General features: G+C 37.4%; 1 protein-coding gene across 2 annotated transcripts in view; it reads left to right on the top strand.

Moving 5' to 3' along the window:
* NETO1 (neuropilin and tolloid like 1) overlaps positions 1-10660 on the top strand; it is a 109329-nt gene extending 98669 nt beyond the window's left edge. For both annotated transcript variants that reach the window (XM_042962348.1, XM_042962347.1), the window contains 3 exons: positions 2489-2602; positions 9022-9580; positions 10586-10660. In XM_042962348.1, coding sequence (XP_042818282.1) covers positions 2489-2602; positions 9022-9580; positions 10586-10646 — 734 coding nt within the window. In that variant the 3' untranslated portion in view covers positions 10647-10660. The remainder of the gene's footprint in view (positions 1-2488; positions 2603-9021; positions 9581-10585) is intronic.
* The last annotated feature ends 6035 nt before the right edge of the window (positions 10661-16695 follow it).

Genomic DNA, 16695 nt, shown 5'->3' with positions numbered 1-16695 from the left:
TTGTACTTTGTTCAATTACAGAACGCAGAGTCATTTTTATTCACATACTTAAAATTGTAAAATCTAATGCATCCTACTTAATAGTAACTGTAGTAATTTTTCCAACTCATCCTGGAAGGGAAGTAAGTATTTATGCTCTCTTAAAGGTTTTCTTCACTCGGCGGATAAGTGTATTTTCATTTTTTAAGTTTATTTATTTATTTTGAGAGTAGGGGAGGGGCAGAGAGAGAGGGAGAGAGAATCTGCACTGTCAGCTCAGAGCCTGACATGAGGGCTCCCAACTCACGAAGAACTGTGAGATCATGACCTGAGCCAAAATCAAGAGCTGGATGCTTAACCGACTGAGCCACCCAGGTGCCCTGATAACTCTGTTTTCAGTACCACCACAGTCTCTTAGGACGTGTGTATTTCTCATGGTTTTTTACTAAAACATTTTGCAACCACTCCACTCGCCGAAAACTCCTTTTCGTTCTGTGTGCACAGTTTGACAACATTCATTATCTGCTTAACAGACCGTATCTGTTCTGCAAGAGCCATTACGGTTGACTACAGAAATTTAAATTTAGCTCCATACTAAAGAGCAGATTTTTGCGATAATGTATCAGATCATTAAACTTTATATTATAACAGGCTTATATGATGTTTAACAAGGCACTAGCCCACGTTAAGCGTGATACTTCCTTTTCAAAATGACTACTGCATATTTTCTACCTTTTAATGTGTTTTTTCCCCGAAAATGACTATTGCATTTTTTTTTAAATCTTTTGCCAGACTTTAAGACCATAAAGTCAAACTCTAGCCGAGGAAAGAAGGAACTAGTCTTCTGGAAGCGGGATAGGGGGAAGGGTGTGGAGGGCCAGAAGGAATCCCTTTGCTTGAGTTAGCTACATCTTTACCATATTTCTGATTTTCAAGACTTGAGTGTGTTTTGTTTGTTTGTTTGGTTTCATTTTGTTTTGTTTTGTCTTGTTTTTTGGGTTAGGATTTCTCTAAGAGTGTTAAAATACACCAAGTTGCCTTATGCAAATTATTTGTGTGACACTTGTGGTTAATATAGCAAATGTACCTAAAAAGGGTAACTTTCTAAAATACCTGTTGATATATAGTCTTGAAGGTGTGAAAATCATTACAACATGACTGTGGTATTTAGACAATACTGATCATTAGTAAATCTTTATTGACCGATTTTCTAACCACTGTAAATTATGTGTTTTGGATCTAATATGCTTTTCTAGGATAGTCATCCTTAAAAGGATCTTAGAACAATTACTGAACAAAAAAAGCACGAAACACAGAAATTACGTTTTATCAGATATGTGGGATCATTGTGAAGTTAAAAGCACGGTCTGTGAACTATAATCCCTAATTCAGTATTACTCTAGAGACTGATTTTTCTTTTTTTTTTAATTTTTAACGTTTATTTATTATTGAGAGACAGAGAGACACAGAGCGTGAGCAGGGGAGGGGTAGAGAGAGGGGGAGACACAGAATCCGAAGTAGGCTCCAGGCTCTGAGCAGTCATCACAGAGCCCCACGCGGGGCTCGAACTCACAAACCGCGAGATCATGACCTGAGCCGAAGTCGGTCGCCCAACCAACTGAGCCACCCAAGTACCCCTAGAGACTGATTTTTTCTAAACATCCTATTACTCTGATAAAAAAAAGGAATGTATTTTCCTAATATGGAAGTCCTATCTAACATTATACGTTGCCACATTAAACTTGTACTATTTCTCATATCTTTGTATTGTATACCTTCTGGGCATCCTTCCTTTATCTCCCAGCACCTTAAATGCGCATTGTAATCTGGTGATCATGGACCATTGTAACATAATGTTACTAGAATGTGTGAAATACATGCAGGTAGGTTAATTTCATCAATCATGTTGATGGGAATAATATATATTTTTATGTTGTTCAGGATTAATTTTCTCTTGTTCTGAATTTCCATGACATTTTTTGTTTTGTTCATTTGTTGAAATAATGCAATAGAGATTTGCTTAATGTCTGCTTTCTTCGTTCGTGTTGTGTAAACATATGCTTTACAAAATTATTTCAATATTAATTAATTAAATTAAGACTTTTTGCGTAATACAACTAAATTTGTACATACAGAATTCCAGTGGAAAGCATAATGTTATGCATGTAGTGGGCACTTAATTTTCGTTAAATGAATGCAGCAAGTCAAAAACAAACAAAAAAAAAGAACACACCCATATAGATAATGTACTTCATTGTTATCATGGAAACCCTCCTGTGCTAGTTTTGTAAGCTAAGCACATCTAGAGAAGGGCCAGCTCTGTTCACAACATGGGAAATAATTACCACAATAGCAACCCCTGAGAATGGAATGTCGGATCGTTTATCTCAATTTGATGGCAAATTATCATTCTCATCTTTTTGTTTTTCGATTTGCAATCAGAGTGATTTACTACTGAATCACCGTTATGACTTTTTTCTTTGCTTTTTTTTCTTCTTCTTATTTTTAGCTCCCTGTGAAGGCAATACATTCTTCTGCCATAGCAACATGTGTATTAACAATACACTGGTCTGCAATGGACTCCAGAACTGTGTGTATCCTTGGGACGAAAATCATTGTAAAGGTAAAGACCGGTTCTTAAAATTTGCAAAATTCCTCTGCCTGTAGAGTGGGAAGAAGTTTATTACAGTGCTTGGATGTATCAGACTTAAAAATGGACTGTCTATGAACTGTCTCAAGCTTCGTGTGTATTTGGTATTTCATTTGTAAACCCTAGTCTTTGCTTTCACCAGAGGTTTCCTCATTCGTTGATGCATAGTAGAGTATCCTTAACACTGGGATGCTCATTAAAGACATCTTATGAGAGCTTGCAGAGCCATGGAGAGGAAATGCAGTGCAGTGTGTTTAGTGTGTCTAGTGCAGTGTGTTTTTCCTATCAGACCTGGTGCCCTTCATCTCTGCCTGCAACTCTCCCTTATTGCAATGTCTTCATCGGATAGTAAGCACACATTCTAGAGGTCAAGTGCGTTCAAGGAACATTTGTGCTTTCAGGTACTCCCAGCCACTTAGCTCGACTTCCAATTTTGCTCCCCGAATGCTTTTCTTCCTTTCCCATGAAAATACCTTCCAGCGCCCCTGCTCCCTTCTCTAGCCTGTACACAAAGGTCTGTTTACTTGGATAGCAATCCTCGGCTTGGCTATGAATGTTATGTGTTTTACCTGAAAATGCCAGGTATATTCTTTTACTCACATTCAATATTACCTGATTGGCAAAGAAAAAGGAACAGGCAATGAACTCTTTCATGTTCAAAGTCCAGTGTTGTCTATTAAACCATCTTCTGTGGACAGAAGCAGACAGGCATCGCCACCCTAGCCCTGGTTGACGTAGTGAGAAAGGCCCAGCCTCTCAATTATTTTGAGGATAGGAGTAGGTGATTATTCAAGGAGCCACTTCTGAATGGATAGATAGGAAATTACGTAATTTGTGCAGTAGAATCTTAAATCGGCACTGTTAATGACTGGTAGTCCTAAGCTTTATTTGTCTAACGGGATTGGTTCCCACATGTATAGGGACTATTTCACATGAGAGTGGACAGAAGAGAATGTGAACAGATATGCATTATGAGCTTTCAGGTTTCTCTTCTCCAGGTGGCGGAACCACTATTTTGATTTCTGATTCATTCTTTTTTGAGAGGGGATCACACCTTTACAGGTTTGATTGTTGTTACTGGCTCAGCTCAGAGACACTGTGGGTTCAGTTCCAGACCACCGCAATAAAGTGAGCCAAACGAATATTTTGGTTTCCTAGTGCACATAAAAGTTGTTTGCACTATTCTGTAGTCTAGTAAGTGTGCAATAGCAATATGTCTGTAGAAACAATGTGCATACCTTAATTTAAAAAAAATACTTTATTTCTTGGGGCGCCTGGGTGGCTCAGTCAGTTAAGCGTCTAACTTCAGCTCAGGTCATGATCTCATGGGTTGTGGGTTCGAGCCCTGTGTCAGGCTCTGTGCTGGCAGCTTGGAGCCTGAAGCCTGCTTCAGATTCTGTGTCTCCCTCGCTCTCTCCCTCGCTCTCTCTGTCCCCACTCATGCTGTGTCTCTCTTTCAAAAATAAGTAAACATTAAAAAAATTTTTAAAAAGTGCTTTATTGCTAAAAAGTGCTGGCCGTCATCAATCCTTTCAGCGAGTCCAAATCTCTGGTAACAGGTTACCATAATAAATGTAATAATAATGAAAAACTTTGGAATGTTGCGAGAACTATCAAAATGTGACATGGAGGCACGAAGTGAGCCAATGCTGTTGGAAAAATTGTGCTGATAGACTTGCTCGATGCAGGGTTGCCACAGACCTCCAATTTTTAAAAAAAACACGTGTCTGTGAAGGACAAGATGAAGTGCGATAAAATGAGGTATGCCTGTAATTTATTGGAGTTAGTTTCATGTACTAACCTACAGTATGTTCTAAGTAATTCGCTGTGCCCTGGAAAAGAATGCATTTTGCCATTGTTAGGTGAACTGTGCTATAGATGTAGGTTGATAGCACTGTTCGTCTTCCATTTCTGTTTTTATTTCCTACCATGTTTTATCTACTTTTAAAAAATCCTCTGATGATTATGGTTGAACTGCTTCTTTCTTCACTTCTGTAAGATTTCATTTTATGTATTTTTGAGTTGTTGGGTCTGTACAGGTTTGAAATTATTGTGCTTTCCTGATGGATTGACCTTTTCATCAATCATTATCAAATGATCTTCTTATTTTTAATAACTTTTTGCTTTAAAGTATTTTGTCTAATGTTAGCACATCCACTCTAGATTTCTTATAAATACGGTTTGTATTGCAATCTTTTTCCATCCATTGGCCTTTAGTCCATCTATATCTTTGGATGTAAAGTATGCCTTCTATAGACAGGATATAGTTGCATCTCATTTTTTTGATCCACTCTGAAAACATTTGCCTTTTCATTGGATTGTTTAATCCCTTCATATTTCAATGCTGGTATTGATATATAGTTGGATTTACATCGGCCATTGTACTTTCTTTTCCCCTCTGTGTCCCATGTTTTTTTATCCCTCTTTTCTTCTTTATTGCTGTCTTCTGCATCGAGTGAAAATATTCCAGTGTAGCATTTGAATTCCTTTAGTGATTTTTAATGTATTTTTGGAGTTATTTTCTTAGTGGTTATTTTAGGGGTTATAACATATAGCCTAATTTCCCAAAATATATTGCAGGTTTATACTAATTTAATCCCAATGACATTGTTTATGTAGGTCTGTTCTCTCTTCCTTCTTACCTATTACAATTGTACATATTACTTTTATGTACATTACAAATCAAAGAATACATCACTGCTGTTACTTTATATAATTTTAGAGCAAGTATGTATTCACATAATTCATTATATAACCCTTTCCTCCTTACCACTTCTCATTCTTTCCTTTGTTTTTTGTGAATTCACATTACCATCTGATGACACTTCCTTATTCCAAGACAGTTTTGCTCCTACTAAACTCACTTGTACTATTAATACCAAATATATTATAAGTTAAAGGCCCAATAGTACAATTTTATGCATATGATATTACTCTTTTAAAAAGTTCAGGGAAGAATGCAGAATATATATTCAACTATACTGTCCTTGGTAGTTACGTATATGATCGCCTTTATCGGCAAAACTTTAATTCTCTTTGGACTTACTTTTCTCACGTGGGTTTGAATGACTGTCTGGAGTTGCTTGGTTTCGATCCCAAGAATTTCCTTTAATATTTCCTTTACTGCCGTAAATTCTTTCAGCATTAAATTATGTTTATTTCTGTTTACCTGGAGATGTCTATTTGATCTCCATTTTTGAAAGTTCGTCACGCTGGATATTAGATTTCGATCAACAGTTTTTGTTTTGTTTTGTTTTTTGCCTGCAGAGTTTTAAATTTGTCGACCCTCTGCTTTCTGGCCTCCAAGATTTCTGACGATAAATCACCTGTTAATCTGATTGGGGGTCCTTTCTGTGTGATGAGTTATTTCCCCCTTGCTGCTTTCAAGATTTTCTGTTTCAACATCTTTAATCTCATATGTCAGAGTGTGGGTCTGAATTCATTTATCTTACTTGGAATTTGTTGAAATCCTTGGATTTTAGATTGTTCATCAAATTTGGGAAGTCCTCACCCTTTATGTGTGTGATTATTGTCCTGCACTTTCTTTCTCTCCTTCTTTACTCCCATCCCATGATGTTGGCACCATTGATGGCTTGTCTTATTTTTCTGAGGCTCTGCCCACTTTCCTGGATCCTTTTTTCTTAGTCTTCTTCAGATTGCATAACGTTCCTTCACCTATCTGCAAATTTGCTGTTCTTTTCCTAGTCCAGCTGAAATGTACTGCTGAGTCACTCAAATGCAGTTTTTATTTCTGTGACCATGCCGCTCAACTCTAGATTTTTCACTTTTTTCTTTTTTAGAATTTGTTTCTTTTTTTTTTTTTTAAGTTTTTTAATGTCTATTTATTTTTGAAAGAGGGAGAGACAGAGAGTGAGCAGGGGAGGGCAGAGAGAGAGGTAGACATAGAATCCGAAGCAGGTTCCAGGCTCTGAGCTCTGAGCTGTCAGCACAGAGCCCAATGCAGGGCTCGAACTCACAAAGATCATGACCTGAGCTGAAGTCGGACGCTCAACCGACTGAGCCACCCAGGCGCCCCTCATAATTTCTGTTTCTTCATTGCTATTCTGCATACAATGAGGGTTTCTCCTCATATTTTCCTTTACCCTCTTTAACCATCGTTTCCTTTAGTTCCTTGAACATATTTTATAACAACCGCTTTGCAATCACTGTCTCGTCGTCTTCCTAGTCTGCTGTTTGGCCCTCTCTAAGGCTTTTTAACCCCCATGTATGAATTGCATTTTCCAGTTTCTTTGCATGCCTTGTGATATTTGGTTGAAAACTTCATGTGAGGGGCGCCTGGCTGGCTCAGTCAGCTAAGCATCCGACTTCGGCTCAGGTCATGATCTCACAGTTAGTGGGTTCGAGCCCCGTGTCAGGCTGTGTGCTGACCGCTCAGAGCCAGGAGGCTGCTTTGGATTCTGTCTCCCTCTCTCTCTGCCTCTCCCCTGCTCATGCTCTGTCTCTGTCTCTCAAAAATGAATAAACATTAAAAAAAAGAAAAGAAGATAAAAAAAGAAAACTTCATGCTAAAGAATGTGCTGTAGCAATTCTGGATACTGATTCCTCCCTCCCCGGGGCCTATTGCTACTTCTGTTTTCTCCTTGACTTGTTTGTGAGCACAGACCAGGCTGGCCTGTTTCAGTGACGTCTGTCCTGCCGTTCCTCCACGGAGACCATGCCGTGGTCTCAGATGGTCCTGATTTAGTGAGGCGCTCTCTGACCATCCTTTGCCTGTGCTGTTTATGTGTCTTTGTTGGTATCACACCCAGCTGTTAGTCTCCACCAAGTGCCAAATGATTGCTCTGTTGTTTTGGACAGTTCCCAGGAGTATAAATTGTTCCAAGGTCTGACCCAATTCAATTCCATTGTGTTGTGGGGTTAGTCTTTGAGTTCAGCCTTTATGATTTATTCTAAATTACTAGTTATTTTCCGGACATTTTACGTTAAACTGCTACCTGTTCTCAGGTCTGGCTAGTTGCTACTGAAGAGCTTGATCGTCTCCTCTTAATCGCTTACCAGAAAACGTCTGTTGTTTTGGAGATCCCTAGGCTTGAACTTCTCCACACTGTTCCAAACAATGTAACGTTCTTTGGGGAAAGCTCTGGTGCTCTCTGTTCTTGACTTACCTCTCTTCGTGGGCGAAACGTCTGCATTACTGCTCTGAGTGATGGAGGGAGGCAGGGGCCGTGACCTACTTGTCTTGGAGTGACACCCCTACTTTATGAATAGCGTACTGCCCGAGGGTGGTAACCTCTGGCTTATCAGCTTGCCCCTCCAGGCAGACGGACAGACTCTGCGAGTGAGCTTGGGCAAGTGTGCTCAGAGACAAGCATTCCCAGCCTGCTGCCCTGCTGTAGAGCTTCTATCTTACCAGTGGGGGCTGAGAGGAGGAATGGAGCCCTTGATAACTCAGCATCTCCTGCCTAGGATAGAGTACCTGCACTAGGGATTCAGGGGGGTGGTGAGAAATGCTAGAGGTTTGCTCCTCCTGGGGAGACACTGCAGCTGTAGAAGGGAAGGCTTAGGAGGAGGAAACTCTGTGCTGTTGTCTGAAACCTCCCTAAGTGTCCATCATGGTGAATTGGGGTGGGGTTGGGAGAAATGGGTTCAAAGGCCAGACTCTCACTGTTCTTAACGAAATTTAGTAACTTTTCTTGAATAAATGTACTTCCATTTGCTCTTTCCATTAAGATAATTTCCAGAAACTATACACACACACACACACACACACACACACACACACACACATATATATATATAGTATTTCCAGATACATATCCAGATAATTTCCAGAAAAAAAAATATATATGCACATATATTATATTTATTTATTTAAATCACTTTTACCAGTTATGGTTGTTTCACTGGGGAAGAGGCCCATGGAAGACATCATGCCACCATTCCAGAAAGTTCTGTCATGAAATTGAATTACCTTTTGGTATCAGAATATTGTTGTTATTTTGAGTTCAATTATCCATGTCAGGAATAAATTCGAAACCATATAGGTAAGTCTGCGTTCCCACTAGTGGAGTTTGGGATGTTTCCTTACACCTATGAGAAGGAAAATGATTTACCGTTTTTAACATTACTAATCCGTTCCCGAATGTCATGCTGAAGGTCTTGTAAGACCTTCTCCACGCATATATTTATGTTTCAAGTAGGGGTGCCGGGCAGTGGGAGGGCTGTCTCTAAGGCCGGACGATGGGGCCCCTGTGAAAAGCGAAAGGTTTTGTTTACTTCTAAAGACTTGTTTTTGTCACTCGAAGCCTGTAAGAGTCCCATGCTGAGCGTACGTCTTATTAAAGTTCTCCCTATGCGCCTTGACTACCATATTAATACGCGGTGGATTGTTTCTTGTTTTGTTTGTTGTTTTCACTCTCCTCAACCTGTAGAGAAGAGGAAAGCCAGCCTGCTGGACCAGCTCACCAACACCAGTGGGACTGTCATTGGAGTGACTTCCTGCATTGTGATCATCCTTATTATCATTTCTGTCATTGTGCAGATCAAACAGCCTCGTAAAAAATATGTGCAAAGGAAATCGGACTTTGACCAGACAGTTTTCCAGGAGGTGTTTGAACCTCCCCATTATGAGTTATGCACTCTCAGAGGGACAGGAGCTACAGCTGACTTTACAGATGTGGCAGAGGACTTTGAAAACTACCACAAACTGCGGAGATCCTCTTCCAAGGGTGTTCACGACCACCACTGTGGGTCCCACGTGTCCAGTACGAAGGGCAGCCGCAGTAACCTCAGCACAAGAGATGCTTCTGTCTTGACGGAGATGCCCCCACAGCCCATCAAACCCCTCATCCCGCCCATGAACAGAAGAAATATCCTCGTCATGAAACACAGCTACTCGCAGGATGCCGCAGATGCCTGTGACATCGACGAGATTGAGGAGGTGCCCACGACGAGTCACAGGCTGTCCCGACACGACAAAGCCGTGCAGCGGTCAGTATCAGTAGATTTTTTGATGACGACTATAACCTGAGGACCAAAATGCCTCCAAGAATATTGTGTTCTAGTCGATCTGCATTTCTCACTTTCTCTTTTTGTTAATGATTCAAACCACAGGATCTCGAGTTTTTTCCTCTCCTTTTCCTTTCCCGGGTCATCCATAGGCTTCCTGAACCCTGTTTATGTACACATGTGTTTGTGTGTGAGCACACACAGACCAAAGGTAGTTCATTTATTCCCACGCGTACATGACATTCACTTCTACACAGATTAGGGTTTTAATTTCTATCGTAAATACGACTTGCTAATTTGCATCCACATGGTCATAAATACCGCTTTCGTCAACTTTTAGTATATTTTCAGATATAAAATGATATTTGGAAGTAACTGCCTTACCAAGATGGTTAACCCATCTTGTTGAATAATTTTAATTAAAAATAGCACATTTTGCGATATAATGTATTCTATTTTTTGTATGACAATGAAATTACCGAAATCCCTTTTTTCTACAGATCACATAATACTTACGTTACAAATTGCATATAATAGTATGGTATGCTAAACTACAAAACATTTCTATTTAAATGTAGAGAAAAACAGTAGTGACATTTAGTTCATGTTCCTTTTAACAGAAAGATACTATTATCTGTATCGAATTATTAGCCATAAAATTAGTAAAACTTTTGAGGAAAGAAAATTTAATTTAGAAAAAAAAATCGATTTTAAGTCCCCTAATCCAAATTATATATGTTTTATTTTGCATGTTTACTAGCATTGAGTTGGTTTTATGAATGTACATACTTTTTTAATTCATTAATGCATCTTAAAACCTAAAATATTTTTAGTTGATTTCGTATTTTTGCATGCTGATGGAAAAAAAAAAACCCTATTTCCACAGTTTTAAGAATTTTTAGGAATGCTTTTAAGTAAGTATTTGTATGAATATTTATTTTTTGTGCAAATATTACTTTGTTGAATGAAATAGCCATAACATTCCAGGTTCTGCCTCATTGGGTCTCTAAGCAAACATGAATCTGAATACAACACAACTAGGGTCTAAAAAGAAAATTCAAGGTAAGCGAATGTCCTTGGTTCCTTCTCCCACCTTGTTGTATTCTGTTTTGTTTTGTTTTGTTTTGTTGCAGTTGTCTTGTGGATATTTTAAGGAATGTGCTCTTTATTCCTAATTTCTTGAGATACATGTTTCGTAATATTTCGTAATCAGAAATATAATGGGTTCAATGCTGATGGAATGATGATTTGCCGTAGACATATCTTTCAAAACAGTGTTCACCTGCTTACCATCAAGCATTGTACGACAGTGTTATTAAAATGATGTGAAATCAGGAAGTGAAATTTTACATGGTTTAAAGTTAAAATCCGAAACTTAGTCAACTCTCTTTAAAAAGAGCAGAAGAAATGCGAGTTTTTCATAATAAAAATACTTGAGGATTGGCTCAATATAACCGAAGTCAGTATATAAAGTTGGTAATTTCCTGATTGATTTCCTTTGGCAATATTCTACTCAGTCTCCTACTCTAAGTATTTGGTGGTACTTATGCGATTTGTGCACTCTTATTTTTGCATGAATACATAGCTTATCTCATCCAAATTAAATGTAGCATGTTATGTCAAAATCTATGAAGTCAAATTTTATGATATAAAATTTGAACGCTTGACAGTGTAAAATGTTCCATTAATACCAGTGGTCTACGTGTACATCTATTTTGTGATCAAATGTCATAGCAGCTTTACTTTTAGCACTCGCTAATCTATATCTGTATTAGACTAATCTGTCTCCAATTAAATTTGCTTGACAGCTAAACTCTTCAAAACACTTCAAGCCTATCAACTATTCTTGAATTAGGTGAATGCACTTCCATGCTCTATATTACCTTGATAAATTGGTGTATTTGTATGCATTTTTCATTGGGAGAAAATGTTTTAACTGTGTTTTATTTTCAGAGAAGAACTATTTATACAAAGATGGGGACTGTGAAAAGAAAATTCTATAGTGAATTGTGGAAAGTGGACATATTTCTAAATTCATTTCCACTGCCTTTATCCAATCTTAAGAATTGCAGACATTTGTTATTCCTTCAGCAAGACATCCCCGCTGCACAATGATATGTTCATTTCGTAATTTGGTTGCTGGCCACCAAGTGCTCCTTAGGTTTTAAACACATTTTGGGATTTACTGGAAACTTGAAGAAGAAATTAGTTCCTGATTAAGACCATCCCGATTTTTATTTTTACTATTAGTTTCGCTTTGTTTCCATGTTGTTTTATGTCCTCGTTCTATGATTGTACGTTGTGTGATACGTGAAAAATACGATTGTGGATGAACTTTGTGTTACATGTACGTTGTTTTCATTAGATAGACTGCTTGAGAATAGTGCGCTCCTGAGGGATTTTGAACATGCTACAGTTAAGAAGTGAAAATATGGACCATGGACACACCAGCTAGAGGTTTTATGGACTATAACCATCTATTGTTGGATTATGATTAAACGCAGCCGAAAGTCTTGAGCAAAAATAACTACACTGCAATAAGAAACATCTCATTTTTTTGTTGTTGTTCTTTCCCAAATTCCCCCAACTTCCTTTTTGTTCTATATCGAAGGAAGACACTAAGTTTCAGAAATCGTTTTTGAAATCAGGTATTTTACCATTCGTACCCTTCAATAGAAATGTTTTTTGATGAAGCACTTAGCAATATGACTGAATTGGCAGTGTGAGAAACTATCCTGCATGTCAGTACTGAATATTTGAGTTGGAAAAATATCCTTTTTGTTAGACACATTGTAAAAAGCATGCATTCTCGAATACTGCTGTTACACTTCCATTTCTTTGTGTCATATGCTTGCTACTTGTAACTTTTGATATAAAGATATATAAAAATGTATAATAATTTCCTAACTTGAGTTAAGAAAAATGTTTTCTTCTATTAGAGTGATAAAAAAAAAAACCACCTGACTTAACATAAGTGCTCACTTTATATCAACTCTTTCTACCTGTTAGGCTATATAGGATGTCTTTTAGAATTGAGGCTTACTTCTCTAAAATTTGATCTCGAAAATTTTATGGAATATGTTCTTCTTTTAGAATAGGAAAATCTTTTTAAACGCTTTGAAATCACAGATCCTTCTATGCCCCCACATTACACCATTCTGAGTTGCTCTCCTACTGAGACGCACAAATACTACCTGAAAGCTTACTAATCATGATGTGTTTAATATAAATAAAGTAAAACCATATGATATATTTACTTGCTGTTGAATTATATACACACTCTATAAACTTTGATTTAGTGAATGGGTACTTTTTAATATTGAACGTGTATTCTTAGAAAATAAACTTTAAAAATCAGAATTACTATCAATCTGCTTACCAACATCGCCCAAACTGCTGAATTCTATAGAATTCTGTCCTTTGAATAGTAAAGCAATCTAGTCCATCACAATTCAAACTTTGTGACCCAAGCAGGCTTTACAAACCCATAGATGACTTACTTGCATACATCCTTATTAGGAATTAAATTTCATATATGCTACAAAAACAATTAAATGGGAAAGAAAATAAAACTTCATGATAGAAACGTTAAAGAATTATCATAGCAATTCTGAATGATCGATATTGAAAAAAAAGTCAATATACGTAGTCACTTCCATGCATCTGATAAACTGATGAATAGAAAAAAAAATCGGACATGATAAAGAAATGTTATTTTTATTGTTTTGCTACATATTTTATACCTACTGCTTATGTCATAATGTAGCCTTTATTATTTAACTTAACTGATTTATTTAATCTCAGGCCAACTCTTATGCCCTTTAATTCAAATGTAATGCATCCACAGATTGCTAACCATGTTTATGTTACTTTTTCTTTTTTAGAAATCTTCATAGGCCCTTTATTATTTGAATGAATAATCTCAAAATTATAATATATATATATATATATATAATGTGTAAATATATATATATATATACACACATATTTATTTATTTATCTCAAGACTTATTTCTAACAGAAAACAAAGGAAAATAAATTAAGTGACCCACTTGCCCTGTAGCTGTCCATAGGCAGCTCTTCCTAAATCTGCAGATGCTTCTGATCTGTTGGTTCACTGCTGAAAAGATCTTTGCACCAGAAATCTGCTAAAGGAGGTTAGCAACAATGAAAAGTCCAACCACACTAAGTCAATTGCTAAAGATGGATTTCTTATGTACATTTGAGGCACAGCAGCTCCAGGGGCAAAATACTTCTAATGAAGGATAGGTCTTTTCGGTGGTCATGCTAAAGATATTTAAAAATGGTTTTGACGAATCAGAAGAGAAGGTAGTGATGATGCTAAGGCTAGGACCTGGAGGCATCCTGTTGGCCCTTGGAATAACCCTGGATGCTGGAGCTTGAGATCGTGGGGGTCCACCATACCTGGGAGGCCCTTGGAGGAGGCTTCTTAAAAGCCACTACTGAAATTTATCAGTATATTAAACACTTCCATTTACTGGCATGTCAGACCCTGTCACCTGAACATCAACCTTCCAATTTCAATCGGGAGACACGTTGTAGGTAAGGAATGAGATGTTTCAAGACTCTCAAGATGTTTCAAGATGTTTCAAATCCAGTTATTTTAATAAATAATTATATTTTTTGATAAAGTGAATTTAAAGATTACTTACACAAGTGCTTTATTAATTCCGTAAGATGTTCTCCAAAAGCATAATTACACACTATATTAGTTAATTTGAAAAGAGCCATTTTCCTTTTATTTCTTGTATTTTTGAATTAACTTTCAAACACCAGGAGACATATCCTGATTATATGCAACACCTGTGAAACCCTGCATTCATCCTCTTCCTTTTGTCCAAGTGCATTTCACCTGCCTAATTCGAGATGGGTGTGCTGATTGGGGAATACTGTTTTGGGGGGGGGGGCTGATTTTATATACGTGCAATTTCTAGGTATCATATTGCCAGGCAGACTTATGTAATGTTTGATTTTCTATCATTCACTTGCATTTGCTCGGACAATTGAAATGTGGCTATAAACAGAACTGTAGATCAATGTCACTGAACTTTTAAAGGAGAACAGTCCACATTGTGGAAATGCCAGCTTTTCTGTTTTGCATTATTTTTTTCCACCAAAAATATTTTAATGGGTCTGACTCCATAAACTGCCATTCTTGGTGTTTAATAAAGTTAGGTCTTTGACAAAAGCTGAATGAATATTCACGTAAACTGTTGCGTTAATTTTTCTCTATTTTTCCCTTAGGAATTTGGGCTTTTCTCAAATTTGATAGCTTTTTAAAAAATCCCATGAATCGATTTTCCTCGACTTCAGAATATCATTATAAATGACAGAATCTGATACTGGTTCCTGTTACCTTAATTAAAGTAATGGTGAATAATTTATTGATGTTTTGGTGGTGAAATAAATGATAGCATTTTTATCTTATTATGAAGTTTGTCTATTTCAATGATGAAAATGAGTCCTGTCGGATTCCAGCTCTGGAGGGAGGTTAAATAAATAAAGTCTTTAAAAGTCTCTAAATGTATACGACTTGGAAAGCGAGTTTCAGTTTCTTCCCACTCTGCTGAAACAAGTTCGTTTTGATATCCTACTTACGCATTCTTCTTCTCTTTGCTTGTTTCTCTCTGTCACGCTCATGGCACAGAGGGCCCAGTCGGCAAATTGTTAACTAGAGAAAGAACAGAAGAACCAGGATTTGAATTTATTATAAATCTCTTCTCCATTTAATTAGTATTTCACATCCCCCTCTTAAAGGTTGAAAAAAAAGTAGCAAAATGGGGCACCTGGGTGGCTCAGCCCGTTAAGCGTCTGACTCTTGATTGCGGCTCAGGTCATGATTTCCAGGTTTTTGAGTTGGAGCCCCAGGTCGGGCCCTGTTCTGGCAGCTCCAAGCTTGTTTGGGATTCTCTCTCCCTCTCTCTGCCCCTCCCCACTCGTGCTGTCTCTGTCTCTCTCAAAATAAATAAATAAATAAATAAATAAATAAAATTAGGAAAGAAAATAAGAGCAACATAAAATATACATTGTAAAAGTAGCCAGAGATGTGTTTTTATAATTTTATTCCAGAAATCTTATCGCTTTTGTTAACGTAGATGTATCCTGATTTGTTTTATTAATGAGTTGTTTAAATTGTACTACAAGTTTCTTTAACCGAATAATAACATTCAAGTAAATCTAAGTGTCCTAGAAATACCAAACATAGGTGACCAATGTCAGACATTCACTATATCTCATCATTTTTTATTGTTGCCTCCAGTTCTGTACTTCTTTGTCCATTATTAAAGAAGTAAATGCCCTCTTCATATGTCTTTAATTCCTCAAAGGTAGGAAATTAAACTCTACCTGCTTCTCACTTAGGTCAGTTACCAGGGTCTAGGGTTGGTTTCTAGAAAATGTTTTATTCCCGCACCAGTATGATTGTACAAGTTTACACGGCTTTACATTCATAGTAATTGTGCAGTCAATGTATTCTCATTTGTCCCCAACTCCTAACACATCTCCAAACTCTGAGGCATGCCATTTTATATTGGTCCATTCTTTGAAAAGTGATTTTTTTGCTCTGCTCCTAACAGTCACAGGTAGAGACACAAAATATAACAGTGAGCAGAAAGCACAATGTATAAATTACTTAAAAGGAAGTATTTCTTTTGTATCACACTATAAAATGCGTACTCTTTAATCACTTTCTCATGAGTTAAGTTTAACATCAACATAGCCAGGGGCGCCTGGGTGGCTCAGTCGGTTAAGTGTCTAAGTCTTGATTTCGGCTCAGGTCATGATCTCACAGTTTGTGAGATGGAGCCCCGTGTTGGGCTCTGTGCTGTCAGAATCTGTTTGGAATTTCCTCTCTCTTCCTCTCTCTGCCCCTTCCCCACTCACACCCTTTCTCTCTCTCTCAAAGTAAATAAAAACCATTAAAAAAAATTAACATCAACATAGCCAGCCTCTTTTGAACTTGTACAGTCTATATACTGGGATTTTTCTTAAATGCTTTGGGAATGAAAAAAAAGGCCGAAATCTATTGGGGAACATAATTATGGAGCTTCATAGAAGGAAGGGTATTTAGAAGAGCT

This window comes from Panthera tigris, chromosome D3, assembly GCF_018350195.1.
Source record: "Panthera tigris isolate Pti1 chromosome D3, P.tigris_Pti1_mat1.1, whole genome shotgun sequence".
NCBI lineage: Eukaryota > Metazoa > Chordata > Mammalia > Carnivora > Felidae > Panthera > Panthera tigris.
This window is presented reverse-complemented; position numbering and strand designations above follow the sequence as displayed.